General features: G+C 49.2%; 1 protein-coding gene across 2 annotated transcripts in view; it reads right to left on the reverse strand.

Annotated features, from left to right (window-relative positions):
* ric1 (RIC1 homolog, RAB6A GEF complex partner 1) overlaps window positions 1-15,189 on the reverse strand; it is a 37,987-nt gene that overhangs the window by 10,120 nt on the left and 12,678 nt on the right. The window contains exons 3-12 of one of the 2 annotated variants that reach the window (XM_083669504.1): window positions 8,676-8,755; window positions 6,216-6,323; window positions 4,243-4,385; window positions 3,643-3,779; window positions 3,001-3,089; window positions 1,920-2,008; window positions 931-1,075; window positions 612-660; window positions 299-487; window positions 1-44 (exon numbers count right to left, since the gene is read on the reverse strand). The exon at window positions 1-44 is cut by the window's left edge and continues 169 nt beyond it. In XM_083669504.1, the coding sequence (XP_083525630.1) occupies window positions 1-44; window positions 299-487; window positions 612-660; window positions 931-1,075; window positions 1,920-2,008; window positions 3,001-3,089; window positions 3,643-3,779; window positions 4,243-4,385; window positions 6,216-6,323; window positions 8,676-8,755 (1,073 nt within the window). Of the gene's footprint in view, window positions 45-298; window positions 488-611; window positions 661-930; window positions 1,076-1,919; window positions 2,009-3,000; window positions 3,093-3,642; window positions 3,780-4,242; window positions 4,386-6,215; window positions 6,324-8,675; window positions 8,756-15,189 lie in introns of those variants that run through there. The other variant, XM_083669503.1, reaches the window with a different exon arrangement.

Below are 15,189 nucleotides of genomic sequence, written 5' to 3' on the forward strand. Positions count from 1 at the left end.
TAGAGTCGGTCCTCCCCGTGCAACAGCACTTGCTCCTGGTTACTCTGCAGGGGGAACATGACATGTTAGTAGAAGTGCAGCGTGTGTGTGTGTATATATGTATATGTAAACACAGATGAGTAAGTATGTGTATACACATGTGTCTGTGTGTGTGTCCTGGTGTGTGTCTGTGTGTGCCTGTGTGGTGTGTGTGTATGTGTGTTTCCTGGTATGTGTCTGTGTGTGTCTGTGTGTGTGTGTCCTGGTGTGTATGTGTGTGTGTGTGTGTGTATAAGCGTGCGTGCGTATGGGAGCTCACCGTGCAGGGGTTGACCGTCAGGGCGCTCTTGATGAAGTGGAACTGCAGCATGCCAGCCTGCTGGGTCAGAGGTGGTGGCGGTGGGGGGGTCTCCATGCCCTCCTCCCCCTCCCCCTCCACCGCCACCTCCCCCGGGCGCTCCTCTCTGCTGGGGATCACCCACAGGTGGTAGCCCTCGGCCCCCCAGCACTAAAGGGGACAGGGAGGAAGAGGACGGTGAGTTAAGGCTTTGGGACTTTGTGTTCTGCAGCGCTACATGAACCCGTACAGGATCCATCCAGCTGGAAGGTGGCTGAGTTGAAAAGGGACTGACCATAGAGCTGATCTTTATAGGGTCCTTCTTGGTGCCGTCGGACCGATACCTGCAGTTGAGACCCAGAGAGGAGGAGGAGGGGGGGAAAGAGGAGGAGGGGGAGAGAGGAGGAAGAGTGAACAGAAGAGAGGTTATTATACATGTTTGTTGGGCTATTTGTGATGACAACACATCCAAGCTTTACGTGTGTGTGTATGTGTGTGTGTGTGTGTGTGTACGTGCATGTGCATGTGAGAGTACTCGGTGTGTGTGTGTGTGTACGTGCATGTGACAGTACTTGGTGTGTGTGTGTACACGTGTGTGTGTGTGTGTCACTCACGCAAAGTCCTCCCCCAGCGTGCAGATGAGGTGAGCTCCAAACACGCTCCAGAGGGACAGCCCCCCACACGCCCACGTCACCATAGCAACACTGTAGTCGGGAGACCAGCGAATCAGCTTCACCGGGCCCGTCTTGTTATAAGTGTCTGAGGTGAGAGAGAGAGACAGGAAACCTTTAGTCACAACAACTTACACACACACACACACACACACACACACCACCAGAACTTAATTACTACCGGAATAAATAAATAAATAAAAAACAATTAACTTCCTTTCTCCAACACTGTGACTGCCGATGGCTCTTATGGAAGGTTTTCCTTACGCTGACTGATGTATAGTTGATTCACTTACTTAGACAAATGTACTTGTAAGTCGCTTTGGGTAACAGCGTCTGCCACATGACTTATATGTAAATGTAGTGTAAAGGAGAGGGAAATACCAGTTAGTTTGACAGGGCAGTGTTGAAACCGTAAAAACACCCCCAATAAAACCATAGTGAAAGGCAAAAATACCAGCTAGAAAACTCAGTGACATGAGAATGAATTGTGTACCACACATTGCCATTAGGGGGCAGCAGTGTACCACAAAGTGGTGGATCTGGTCACTGATGCAAGTTTAAGAGGAAACCACAAAACCGCTTGAACTTCTGTGGTCGAAACCATCTCCAAAAGAACCTGTCTAGTGAAACTTCTTTTTATGGTAAATCCAATCTGAGTCAGACAAACCACCAGAGTTTGGGGGAGGAGGGGAGTGTTTGGGGGAGGAGGGGAGGACGTACCGGGGTAGTGTTTGGGGGAGGGACGTACCGAGGTAGTGTTTGGGGGAGGAGGGGAGTGTTTGGGGGGGGAGGACGTACCGGGGTAGTGTTTGGGGGAGGAGGGTAGTGTTTGGGGGAGGAGAGGGGAGGAGGGGAGTGTTTGGGGGAGGACGTACCGGGGTAGTGTTTGGGGGAGGAGGGGGGAGTTTGGGGGAGGAGGGGGGACGTACCGGGGTAGTGTTTGGGGGTTAGCTCCAGCTTGTGAGAGAGCTGCATTGATCCTGTGGTGGAGTCGATCATGTACACCAACACTGACCCACTGAAACACAGACAACAACTCAGTCAATGAAACACCACAATAACAATAAACTATTGATGCCATCCTCACTCACTTTAAAATGCTGAAATGTCGTTCATGTTTAATGGCAAAAACAACTGAGGAAAACTGAGCGGAAGGTTGCCATGGCATTTGAATTAATCAATAATCCACTGCAATAAGAATGCAGCATGAGCAAGTGTTTAATACTTAACATGAAGATGAAAGATTATTAAGGACACCTGAGCAGCCCAGTCCTTCATTGTCTCTTCATTATGAAATGTCACTCAGTCTCAGTCCCTCCCTCCCTCCCTCTCTCTCTCCCTCCCTCCCTCTCCCTCCCGCCCTCCCTCTCTCTCTCCCTCCCGCCCTCCCTCTCCCGCCCTCCCTCTCTCTCTCTCCCTCCCTCCCTCCCTCTCTCTCTCCCTCCCCTTCCCTCTCTCTCTCTCTCCCTCCCCCTCCCTCCCTCCCGCCCGCCCTCCCTCTCTCTCTCTCCCTCCCCCGCCCTCCCTCTCTGATATCTTCACTACAGGTCTCCTTCTATCTGACACAGGAATGCTAATCACACAATCAAGGGTTCCAGGGTCACACTGGCAGTCAGGGAGACGCTGTGTGTGTCTCATACCGAAATAGAGAGATACAGAAAGAGAAAGAAAGGGAGAGGTGGGGGGGAGGCAGAGAGAAAGAGAGAGAGAGAGAGAGAGGGAGAGGCAGAGAGAAAGAGAGAGAGAGAGGCAGAGAGAAAGAGAGAGAGAGATAAAGTGGATGAGAAAGAGAGAGAGAGAGAGAGACAGAGAGAGAGAGAGGCAGAGAGAGAGAGATAAAGTGGATGAGAAAGCAGTACTGTCTTCTGCCAAGCTGGCAGATTGCACAATCTATGACAACTCCTTGACGAGCAAACACCAGTCACACAAGATAAACAGAGACAGATAGATTATTACACACACACACACACACACACACACACACACACACACACACACACCCCCACCTACCTGGCACAGCCAAAGGCCATTAGTCTGTACTTATTGTTGACTGCCACACACGTGCCGTCTGTCACATCTGCTGCCCAGACACCCTGCAGCTGCTGGAGAAAAACACCTCTTAGTCTCTCACACACACACACGCACACACACACACACACGCACGCACGCAAACCTCAGCTATTCACTCTTCCACTCTCTCACACACACACGCACACACACACACACGCACACACACACAAACCTCAGCTATTCACTCTTCCACTCTCTCGCACACAGACGACATTTTCAGAGAGAAAAAACCACTGTGACATTAACACTGTGACATTTACACTAACACCATCATTGACCTTAACCTCGGCCACTCCACTGTTTACACACACAAACACACACACACACACACACACTCCCGGAATACAGTCGCATCAGCTTAACCAGTGACGGGGTTCTCTCACTTTCGCTTTTAACAACGATAGTTTAACAACCAAGATAGTTACTCTATCGTTCCTAAATATATGCTTTAAGTTGTCTTGTGATGTTTACATCGAGGCACCGCCAGGTTCACAGCGTGGCACAGCGCCAGTCTACCGTTCTTTGGGGAGAACCCTCAGCATGAGACGGACACGCTGGAGAGGTGAAGGGAAGCGTTCTTACGTCTGCGGTGAACCTGCTGGCCACAGGGGTGATGAAGCCCAGCCGGCCGTCATCCAGAACCACAGAGAAGCCGTCCAGGGTCAGACAGTACTCCATGTCCCGGATATGGACCCCCTCCAGGTCCAGGGACGGGCCGCCTGGCAGAACACACACAGAAACACACCTATCAACATCATAGACGCATCCACCCAGCATGAATTAACACACATGAAGTCAGGCCAAGGCCAGGGGCTAAGGAGGGGTACAGCAGGTAATAATAATAATAATAATAATATATGCCATTTAGCTGACACTTTTATCCTAAGCGACTTAGATTGCAGTGAGTGCATACATTTTTACAGTATATATGGTCCCAGCGGGAATTGACGAGCCAGGGCCAGGGACTAAGGGGTGGGGGGGGTGTAGAGTCGTGGTGGGGGGGCTGTCAGGCCAGGCTAGGGGCTAAGGGGGGGTACAGTAAGTAGCTGAGGTGGTGGTGGGAGGGCTGTCAGGTCAGGGCCAGGTAGGTCAGGTACCCCTACAGTAGCTGGGGTGGGTAGAGAGGGTACAGGTGAGAGGGGGAGAGGGTCCAGGGTACAGGAGGTGAGTAGGGGGTCTGACCGCGGGCTGACTGCAGGTCCAGGGAGAAGGGCACGGTGCAGAGGTTGATGGCCTTGCGGCCGTTGCTGACTCCGTCCCAGTGGAGGATGTGAAGGTAGCCGTCAGCCGTGGACACCAACAGGTCCTCCTGAAGAGATTGCATACTGAGAGAGGGAGGGAGGGAGGGAGGGGGGGCAGGGGAGAGAAAGAGAGGGGGAGGGAGGGAGGGCAGGGGAGAGAAAGAGAGGGGGAGGGAGGGCGGAGAACAAAAGAGCAGAAATTTGTCAGATTTTCTTGTGTTGTTTAGCTACTGAGGGGTTGTCCAGCTGTGAGTGTAGATCTAGTGGTGAGTACCAGGCATCAATGTCTCCACGTGCGTGCGTGTGTGTGTCTGCGTGTGTGTGTGTGTGTGTGTGTGTGTGCGTACCAGCAATAAGATGTAAAAGCATCCTATTGTCACCAAGACACAAAGCAGGGGCTTAGGCGGAGCAAGAGAGACAGAGAGAGAGACAGAAACAGCAGAGAAGAGAGAGAGAGAGACAAAGACAGCAGAGAAGAGAGAGAGAGAGAGACAAAGACAGCAGAGAAGAGAGAGAGAGACAAAGACAGCAGAGAAGAGAGAGAGAGACAAAGACAGCAGAGAAGAGACAGAGAGAGAAACAAAGACAGCAGAGAAGAGAGAGAGAGAGAGAGCAGAGAAGAGACAGAGAGAGAGAGAGAGAGAGCAGAGAAGAGAGAGAGAGAGAGAGAGAGAGAGAGAGCAGAGAAGAGACAGAGAGAGAGAGAGAGAGAGCAGAGAAGAGAGAGAGAGAGAGAGAGAGAGAGAGCAGAGAAGAGACAGAGAGAGAGAGAGAGACATTGAGCGCCCGGGCTCTGTCACAGAGAGACACTCACAGCAGGTTTACAGAGGAGGCACCAGGCTCCCACCCACTGTGCCCACTCTGCCCACTGTGCCCAGGGCAAGCACCAAAGGCATTACAACATTATCACTCAAACCACTCTCCCGCTCATTGTCATCTCTGAAGAGCAGGGAGGAGGAGGGGGAGGAGGAGAGGCACGGTGGGAGAGACGGGAAAAAAGCCAGCAAGAAAATAATGAGTTAGAGAGAGAGAGAGAGAGAGAGAGAGAGAGAGAGAGAAGAAGAGGGTAGAAAATGACAGCACAGCGAGATAGTTAGCAACTGAAAAAAGAAACACGTCAAGTGAGAAGACAACAAAGGCTGAGGGGAAGAACGACTGATAATGGAGGAGGAGGAAAACAGAGAAAAAGAGCCAGAGAGAAAAAAGTGAGAGAGATAGTGGAAAGAACAAGAGAGAGAAAGAGAGAGGGGGGGAGAAAGAGAGAGAGAAAGATAAAAAAGAATCCTCTCCTCTCCTCTCCCCTCCCCTCCTCTGTCTGCTGCGCCTGGAGAGTGAGCCTGGCACCCCGGGGGAGTGGGGCAGGAATGTGCAGTACGGTTTAGCAGAAAGCCAACCGGTGGCCTAACTCATAACCCCCTGGTTTGGTTTGGCTTGGCTTGGCTTGGCTTGGCACGGTACAGGACACTCCATCTCTAGAGAATGGGATTTCCGAAGCCAGCAGGACAATTGGGGGCTTAGCTGCTCAGTTCACCTCGAGCATCTCCTAAGCCCAGGCCTTGGCAAGACACAAAAGACAGAAAAGAGGAGGAAGAGAATCCAAATGTTCTACTCTGAGTCCACAGGGCCTGACAGGGGGGGAAAAAAATGTGTGAAAAGCCACATGCAGTTATGCAATTTTGCTGCAGCCACAAAATGGGTCTGGGTGTGGGAGAATATAGATGTACACGCAAAAATGTACAACGTGGGTGAAAGCACTGTACCAGACGGGGAGGAGAAAAACAAAACTGAATTTATGATGGTTGTCTCAGTTTAACGAGAGACGTTTGTGTTTACACACATTTGTGTGTCCTCAGCAAACAGATTTCTATGTTGTGTGTGTGTGTTATATGTGTGTGTGTGTGTGTTAGACTGTACCTGGTGATAGGTGCCTCCAGGTCCACTGGCTTCTTCATCTCCAAACCGAGAGCGGGGGCACACTGTTCTTCTTTGTAACCTGGGGTGACCTTGACACGGGGGCTCCCTCTGCACACACACGCAAGCACGCACGCACAGAGAGAGAGACACACACACAAAGAGAGAGAGAGAGAGAGACAGGGAGAGAAAGACAGAGAGAGAGAGAGAGAGAGAGAGACAGAGAGAGAGACAGAGATAGAGAGAGACAGAGACAGAGAGAGACAGAGACAGAGAGAGAGAGAGAGAGAGACAGAGAGAGACAGAGAGAGAGAGAGAGACAGAGAGAGAGAGACAGAGAGAGAGAGAGAGAGAGAGAGAGATATCGCTGTTAGGTCACAATCTGTTTTTCTTTGTTTTTGTTTTTTTTAAATCAACACATTCACTCAGGAAAATCAATTGACAGCATGAGCCTAGGAACTCAAATGGAACCCATCTGAGCTGTGGTGTTACAGCCACGACTTACAGCAATCAACCCTGTCATGTGACAACAACTGTGTACACCGATTGATTTGACAAAGTTTAATTCATCCAAAGCATTTCACATCCAGCCCCACCACAATGTATGTGGTTCATTAAGGCAGCAGACACGTGGATCATCTCACCAGGAACATCTAGTGCGTAGCAGACGGTGTTTCGTTACCATATCAAATGCATCTAACATGAAAAAGGCACAAACGCGTGGGTTCGTCAAACAACGGGAACGCTCTCGGCAAAAAGGAAAATAAACGACCCCTCGAACCCCATCTTTTTAAACTCGCTTTTAATCTGACTATTCTCTCTTTTTCTACTGTTGTTTTTGCTGGCTGTGCTTTTGGTTGACTTTTTATTGATCCATCAATGCTTGTTCTCTCCATGGAATGTAGCGTCTGAGTACAGAGGAAAGCTCTATACAAAATAAATGCATCTGTTATTATTATTAATAATAATAATGACGCCGCCGAGGTACAGGAGGTAGAGTCAGAGAAAGGGCTGTCTGGTGGGCTGTCTGTCTCCTCAGCAGGTCCAGGCTTGGTCAAGATCGCTCACTATGCTTTGATGTGTTTCCTGGCAGAACAAGGCGGGAGAGAGGCTTTGTGTGTGTGTGTGTGGGTGGAGAGGGGGTGGGGGGGCTGGTTGACACAGCGGCTACATCGCACTGTGCCGCGGGGCAGGCTGTGTACAGGCATGCCCTCATTGGAGCGAACACGCACACGCGCACACACATGCACGCACGCACACACACGTAAACAGGTCAATTAAAGGCCGCTGTGCAGTCTGAGTGACGCCGGTATCACAGGAGACCATCTCTGAAATGTCCTCTTCTACAGTGTGCTTCCTGTCTGTGTCAGGTATGAGACATACAGGCTTAATGAAGGTCTGTGTCTAATATGAGACATACAGGCTTAATGAAGGTCTGTGTCTGATATGAAACATACAGGCTTAATGAAGGTCTGTTTGTCTAATATGAAACATACAGGCTTAATGAAGGTCTGTGTGTCAGATATGAGACATACAGGCTTAATGAAGGTCTGTGTGTCTGATATGAAACATACAGGCTTAATGAAGGTCTGTGTCTGATATGAAACATACAGGCTTAATGAAGGTCTGTGTGTTTGATATGAAACATACAGGCTTAATGAAGGTCTGTGTGTTTGATATGAGACATACAGGCTTAATGAAGGTCTGTGGCTGATATGAAACATACAGGCTTAATGAAGGTCTGTGTGTCAGATATGAAACATACAGGCTTAATGAAGGTCTGTGGCTAACAGAACAAGGGACCAGACTGTGAGGCTGGGGGAAGCCCTGGCTTTAGGCTGTGATTGCCTGGGTTCACGTGGGATCTGTGTGTGTGTGTGTGTGTGTGTGTGTGTGTGTGTTCTCACACAGAGAGACCTGCAGGCTGGCGGTGGTGGTGGTGATGGTGATGATGATGACACAGAGAGCCCTTTGTTATGGCAGTGGGAGGGGCTGAGGTGGTTGAGTAATGCAGCATTAGTTGTTAATCTAATTAGTCTTGGCATTTCGCCAAGCCCTTCACGGCATTACAAACGCAACCGGTGTCCTCCGCGCCCGTCGGTAGCGGGGATGGCGTGCCGATGCTGGGGTTCGTCTGCACTCTGCTGTGAGCGCTGCTGTGAGCTACATGGCTGACCTTTGCTGACCCCCCCCCCACCACCACCGACCGCAGGGCCCTGGAGAGAGGAGGGGAAACAGGCAGAGGAGGAGGAGGAAACAGCCAGAGGAGGAGGAGATGGAGGAAACAGGCAGAGGAGATGGAGGAAACAGGCAGAGGAGGAGGAGGAAACAGGCAGAGGAGGAGGAGGAAACAGGCAGAGGAGGAGGAAGAATCAGGCAGGAGGAGGAAACAGGCAGAGGAGGAGGAAGAAACAGGCAGGAGGAGGAAACAGGCAGAGGAGGAGGAAGGAGCTGAATACTCACTTGGGATAGACAGGCTCATAGAGGTATCTGTCCTCTCCACCACCCACCACATCAAACAGGAGGATGTATCCATTGGCAGCCTGGAGGGAGGGAGGGAGGGAGGGAGGGAGAGAGAAAGAAAGAAAGAGAGAAATAATTAATGAGGATGACGTGGTCATGCCCGAGATAAAGTCCCATCCATCAGGGACTGTGGTTGGGTGTATCATTACATGCAGCTCTGGACAAAGAACCTCTCTCCTGTCACTGCAGCTCAGACGCATCATCATTACTATCAGAGAGAGAAAGAGCTTCTTTTCAGTCCTCTCAGCCTCGCCTGCAAGGGCACAAGAGAAGACGCTGAGAGATGAGAGGGGAAGCTCTACCTGGAAAAGGGAGGTTTGCTAGAGAAAAACAGTGGCAGTGGCCTGTTCTCAGAGGACACTGAAGGCCTTCTGTACACTTCCTTGTAAACAGATGAACAGTTAGAGTTCCTGACTTTCTCGCCGAACATCACAAGATGATATTCTCACACAAACACAAACACACACACACACACACACACACACTAAGTTGCTAAAGACGCTGCAGCTGAATTGAAAGCCTGAGGCCTGATGCTTTCGCAACACTTGACACAGTAGCCTAAATGATGTGTAATCTGTACGGTTTAAACAGGGACTGGCTGTTCTCCACTAACTGGTCCCCGCGACCCCCAGTAACCCCTGACATTTCCACAGCCGAGGCGAGCCAGAGCCATGGGACTGATGCAATACAGTACAATGGAGGGAGAAACTGGACCAATTCACACAGCAACAAATGCTGGAATTCAGGATGGAGCATTGAGTGCTTTTGGCCATAAAGTCCCACACCCGGGGAACACGCAGCCAGAACGGGGCTCTGCTAAACTCATTAGGAGTGGACCTGCCGTGTACACGCAGGCTGAATTGAAAAAAAAAAAAAGGCTTCTGGCATTACAACAGCCAATGGCCCCTGGTGTGAGCATTGATTACTTAGTCTTATGATGACTGTTGGATAGATGATTCACTTACTTAAACAAATGTATTTTTTTTTACATAAAGGCAACTGCTAAATGTCCTAAAGGTAAATGTAAATGTGGGCCTATTCCTTAAAGACACAAACAACTCATGTAACAGACTTGATGGACGGGAAGGATTCTTTGGCACTCTTCACAGTGCGTCAGCTGCTGCTGAAGTGAAACTGTAAATTAAAAAAAAAAAAAAAAAACACTTCTGCAAGTTCCAAACGTTTCTGACAGAATGACTAGATGTCGAGCTCGTACAGTGGAGCTACTGTACCAAAACAAAGGCTTTTCTCACACACACAGAAGGAATGAAAGAAGACAAGAAACTCCTCAAGTTCTGACTGGCTTTCACGGCCCAAAAAACTTTCTGCGGCGCATCCGACGCAGAAAAAGAAGAGAGAGAGACAGTAGTCAAAATCGGAACTGTACAATTAAAAAAAACGCCCGTCTCCATGGTGACGCGGGAGAGTTAAAACTCTGGAAGTTAAGCTGTAATTACACATGGCATTTCAAGCAAAAGCCTGGCTGGATTTAGACTAGCAACACTAGGACGATGCCAGGGGGGGAGAGACCATCTGAGAGAAAAGCCAAAGAGAAACTGAAAAACAACTGCCACAAAGGAAAAAAAAACAACAACGGCGACAACAACAAACAAACTGTCAGCAAACAACTAGGCCCCAAGTCAACAACGGAACATAAACAGAACAGCCATAATCCAAATAGCTTTGAATAGAGTGTGCAAAACCAAACCATTAAAAAAGCCAAGCATTACTCATAGAAAGCAGTGAGAGAGAGAGAGAGAGAGAGGGGGGGGGGGGGGTTGAACATGGGGAGTCTGGTGTGACCGAACCTGGCACCACAGAGGGTGGAACAAGAAGGAATGAAGGAAAGAGAGAGAGAGCCATAAAAAAAAAAAGAAGGGACATATTTTTGGAAGAGAGCAGAGCGTCTGAACTTTTCTTGTGAGTTCAGCCCTCGGTGCCGAGGAAGCAACACATGCTGCTTATAGCGTTGCCCGGCAGGGAGGGGGGGTGGGGGGGGGAGAGACATCGGACTGGGGGGGGGGGGGGGGGCAGCAGCAGTCAGAGTGATCCTCGTTGGTGGCAGCTTCTGCTTCCGGTCACATCCACTTCTGCTCTGCAAAACCCAGCCTGTCGACATCAGGGGAGGCTGGTGGAGGTAGACGTCGGGAGGACGGGCTCATTGTAATACGTGGAACGGAATGAGGAACGGTACCAAACACACACGCACGCCGTTCCGGATTCCGCTCCACTCATCACAAAGAGCCCGTCCTCCGATTCCCGACCTCCACCACCAGCCTCCGGGCGCTGGATGACACGCAGGGTCTGAATCCAGAAATATAGACATGGCCATCTCGTTACGTAGGAGTGATGGATGGAGGACGTCTTTGTTTTTCCCGTGAAAATGATGATGTGAGTGTGAGAGGCCGCGGGCCTCGCAGCCAAGTGTGTCTGACTCCACAAGCTCGCTCATTCATCTAGATGTCCTTTTCAGATGAGTTACAGGTGCTGCAGAGATGAGCAGCCTGAAACAGCAGACAATAAAACACATTCAAACGCAATTTAAGAAAAAAATAATAATAATATATATGTACTGAATATGAATATTTCTGCAGCAATTGCACCAGAATTTCTTTGGCAGCCACAGCACCATGACAGATTTGCCAATAAATGGTACGGAGGCCCAGGGAGCTCTGCTGGCAGTGGTACATGGATAACTGAACAGGGAACGGAGGTGTCACAGCAGGTCAGATCACCAGGCCTCGTTGTCATTAATGCATGAAGTGGGTTTCTTTAACTCAACAACTGCCAAAGAATTCCAGAACACTGGAACACCACCTGGAGCCCCAAGTGTTCTATGTGGTGTTCAACCTTACATCAACACTTTGATTGGCTACAAAATGAGCCATCATAACTTGTGCGTTTCGGACTACTTTATTCACCCTCCGGACCACGTGAGCGAAAGCGGGGATGCTGTTGCCTAGGTGACAGGAGGCAAATGGACAGACGGTGTGTCTATCTGACTCCATCCAGTTTCATTCTGGAGGCTTAGGCCCAGTATTTATCAGAAAAGGCCTTTCTGGAGTTGTGACTAGAGAGCGGCCAACTTTACTGTTCAAGTCTCAGGGTGTGTCGACCATCACAGAACAGGAGACACAATGCTGCATGCCTGTGACTGCATGCCTGTGTTTGCAGCTCCTGGTTCAAAAGTGAATTGAAACAAAGTCACACAAACCAGTATTACTGTGAGCTACGCTTGAGTATTCACAAAAAAAAAAAAAAAAAAGAAGAAAAAAAGTTTTTTTTGTAGAATAAAGTACTTCATCAAATTCAGAGTTGGACTATATATAGGGCAGTGCTCATCACGCTCACAGCAGGGTCCTCTCCAATGGCCCACTTATTACCAGTTCCTCAGAGTGGGAAGGAAGGCAGCATCTCTGAGCCAGCAGCCGAGGGGATCTATGGGGAAAGTCAATTTCACTTTCATGAAATTGGGCACAAAATGAAACTCACTATAGAACAGTTTGACAAAACAGTAGAAGTCCAACGTTTCCATCAAAACACGGACGACGTCTGAACAGTCGATTTCAAAGATTTAGCCGTAAATATTTAACTTGGCTAATCCTGGCTTTGTCAAGATATTATCAGCTGTGTTAATTTACCAGTCAGTCTGGAGACTGCGGTGGTGGTGAACGATGCCCCGATACAAATGTTGTTCAGACACAATGGACACCCCCCCCTGGTTAACCCTAACCGAAAGAACCAAAGGTCTCTCTTAATCCAAACACTTTGCATCTGGAACAATGAGTTGGAGCCTGGTTAAACTGAAACCGTGGAAATGCATGTTAGACATAGATAATAACTCTAACAAAGAAAACAATAGGGGTTTGGCAGTGATTATTTGGGAGCTACTTCATAAAGGACAGACCTGGCACGCACGCACGCACACACACGCACGCACACACACGCACACTTGCTTTCTCTTTGTCTTTGTGTCGAGACAGAAGAAAGAATGCTGCTGGAACGACCGGAGCTGAAAAAGGTCATGCAATGTCTGCTCTTCCTGTTTTTCTTCGGGTTGGCACAGCTGGGTGACGTGGGTGAAACCGCTCTCAGGTCCCTGCCATTAGCCGAGACGCTGCCAAGAGCACCCTGTAGAGAAATGCCTCGCACACAAAACACCGGCCGCGATCTCGACGCAACCGCTTTTCACCAGCGTACGCCAACAGTCAACACGACGTCGCCCCTCGCCGGAGGCCTCAGAAGCACATTCCTGTCGTTGAGTCGAACAGCGACGCGTCGTGACACAGCCGCTCCGGGGCGAAATCGATTTCCCACGACTAGCCCGTATCTGAGAGCCACAACACTTCACCCACAATGAAGACGTGTGTGTGTGTGTGTGTGTGTGTGTGTGTGTGTGTCTCAGAGATCCGTGGGGGAGGGGGGGGGGGCAAATAAATCTGTGACTACCTTCAAAGGGGTTGTATTCTATCTGAGTCAGAGGCTCATTAAGGCATAAAAGAAAAGAGGAAGCGTTGTTCTCTGTTCCCCTTGGGCAGATAAGGGGGGGAGGGGGGTGGGGGGGAGACTTGAGAGGAAGGCCACCTCTCCAGGAGGTCCAGGAGAGCCAGATACCTGTTCTCAGCCTTTCTTTGAAAAAGACGTAAATTAACACCTTCAGCCCAAGTGAGGGAACATCAAAGCGTAACAAGGTGCTGTGGGAAGAAGAAGAAGAAGGCACAGTAACCGAATGCATGGTAACACTTCTACAGAAAGGCGAGAGAACAGAAAACGGGCATGTAGAAGTGAAACAGGCTTCACCGTATAAATCATATCCAAACACCAAATCATCTTAAGTGGCTTCAGAGTGCACGGCCTTCTTCTGGCAAATCAATCAATCAACTAGGCTACTGTTTAGTCCAAAAAAACTTCACACCAAGACGTCTGCCTGTCCTGTCCCTAGTGATACTAAGAAAGACGTTGCTGGCCATTCTTGTAGGTGCGATGGTGCACACCAGGGGTTGAGACAGACATGGTGACAGCACGCTCATTAGCAAATCAATGTTAACAATGATGTCGTCCCAGGAGACTCAGTCTCATTCGAGACGTAAGCCCCACACAGCAAGACCCGCTGTGGTAAACTGGCTAATATGATGTAAAAAAAAGTGTCCCTTTAAACCAAGATGCGACATGCAGCACTGGTTAGGTGAGTCGGTGACCTGGAAAGACCTGGATGTAATACAAGACAGCTGCCTTTAAATGTTAAATCCTGTACATTCTCAATAACGTGACGACAGATCGCTACGTCCGTTTAACACAAGTGTTTGATACCATTCCTCATCTGAGACCCATTCGCTCAGTCATCAGAAAGTTTCCAGGCTCACCTCGTAGTCTAACAATTCATTCTACAGTACATGTATACTAGGCTATATGGCTGGGTTATATATTATATCTTTAAATTTAAAAAAAAATATATATATGTTTTTAGGGCATTTCTGCTTTATTGGGATAGAGACAGTAGAGATTGACAGGAAGGATGGGAGAGAGAGAGAGGAGGGATGACATGCAAGATATGTCGAGGGTTGGAATCGAACCAGGAACCTTGTGATTACGTGGTAAGCGCATTAGTGTGCTACGCCACTAAGCGCCCCCAGACTGGGTTATATCTTGAACGAAACTGGTAAAGTTGAGATTAAGAACTAGGAACTATACTAGGAACTATGTCTACATTAACCCTCTTGGGTCTGTACCCTCTTTGACAATCCTGTTTCATGAGCGAAGCTGTGGTCCCATTATAAGAGTCAGAAGGAGAGAACACTGTGGCCTTGACAGAAAAAGAATTAAAACAGCAAGAAGAATTCCCTCAGAGAAGAACTCCTTCCTCCCAGATCTCCCCACCCAAACCACCCCACCCCCCCCACACACGCACACATTGTTTTCTCTCCTAAAGATAGAGCTAGCCTTGGCTTGGGACGATTACGTTAGGCTCTGACCGGCAACATTGGCCAAACATCTGGAGAACAGCTGTGCTTGCTGGGAGATGTGGTCTGCTCCCCTTCAATTAGGGGTTTCTAAGAGCGCCCTGTCCCTGCGTCCCTACGCTTCAACTAAAAGGGATTGAGGAAATGTGAGTTTTATTTCCAGCCTTCTCAAGGCAAATAACCATCAGGAAGACACCCAAGGGGAGAGCAGGCTGGATCTACAGAACATTATAATAGTCGTAGTAGAGGAATGGTCAGAAAAGTACAATGATATAAGTGTATCTAAGACTGTCTACTGGCGGAGAGTGGGAAAGTAAGGGGGGGGGGAGGGGGTTGGATAGCTGCAAGCCTCGGTCTCATGCTATAAGACTGGAATGTAAACTCCACATGATATTCAGACAAAACATCTCAAGTCGGCTGTTTTTTTTCCCTCTCACCTTATGGTGGAAATACCCAAACACACCGTGACATCACAGCCAGCTGGCTATGCACAT

Source organism: Argentina silus (genome assembly GCF_951799395.1).
Source record: "Argentina silus genome assembly, chromosome: 5".
In the NCBI taxonomy this organism is placed as follows: Eukaryota; Metazoa; Chordata; class Actinopteri; order Argentiniformes; family Argentinidae; genus Argentina; species Argentina silus.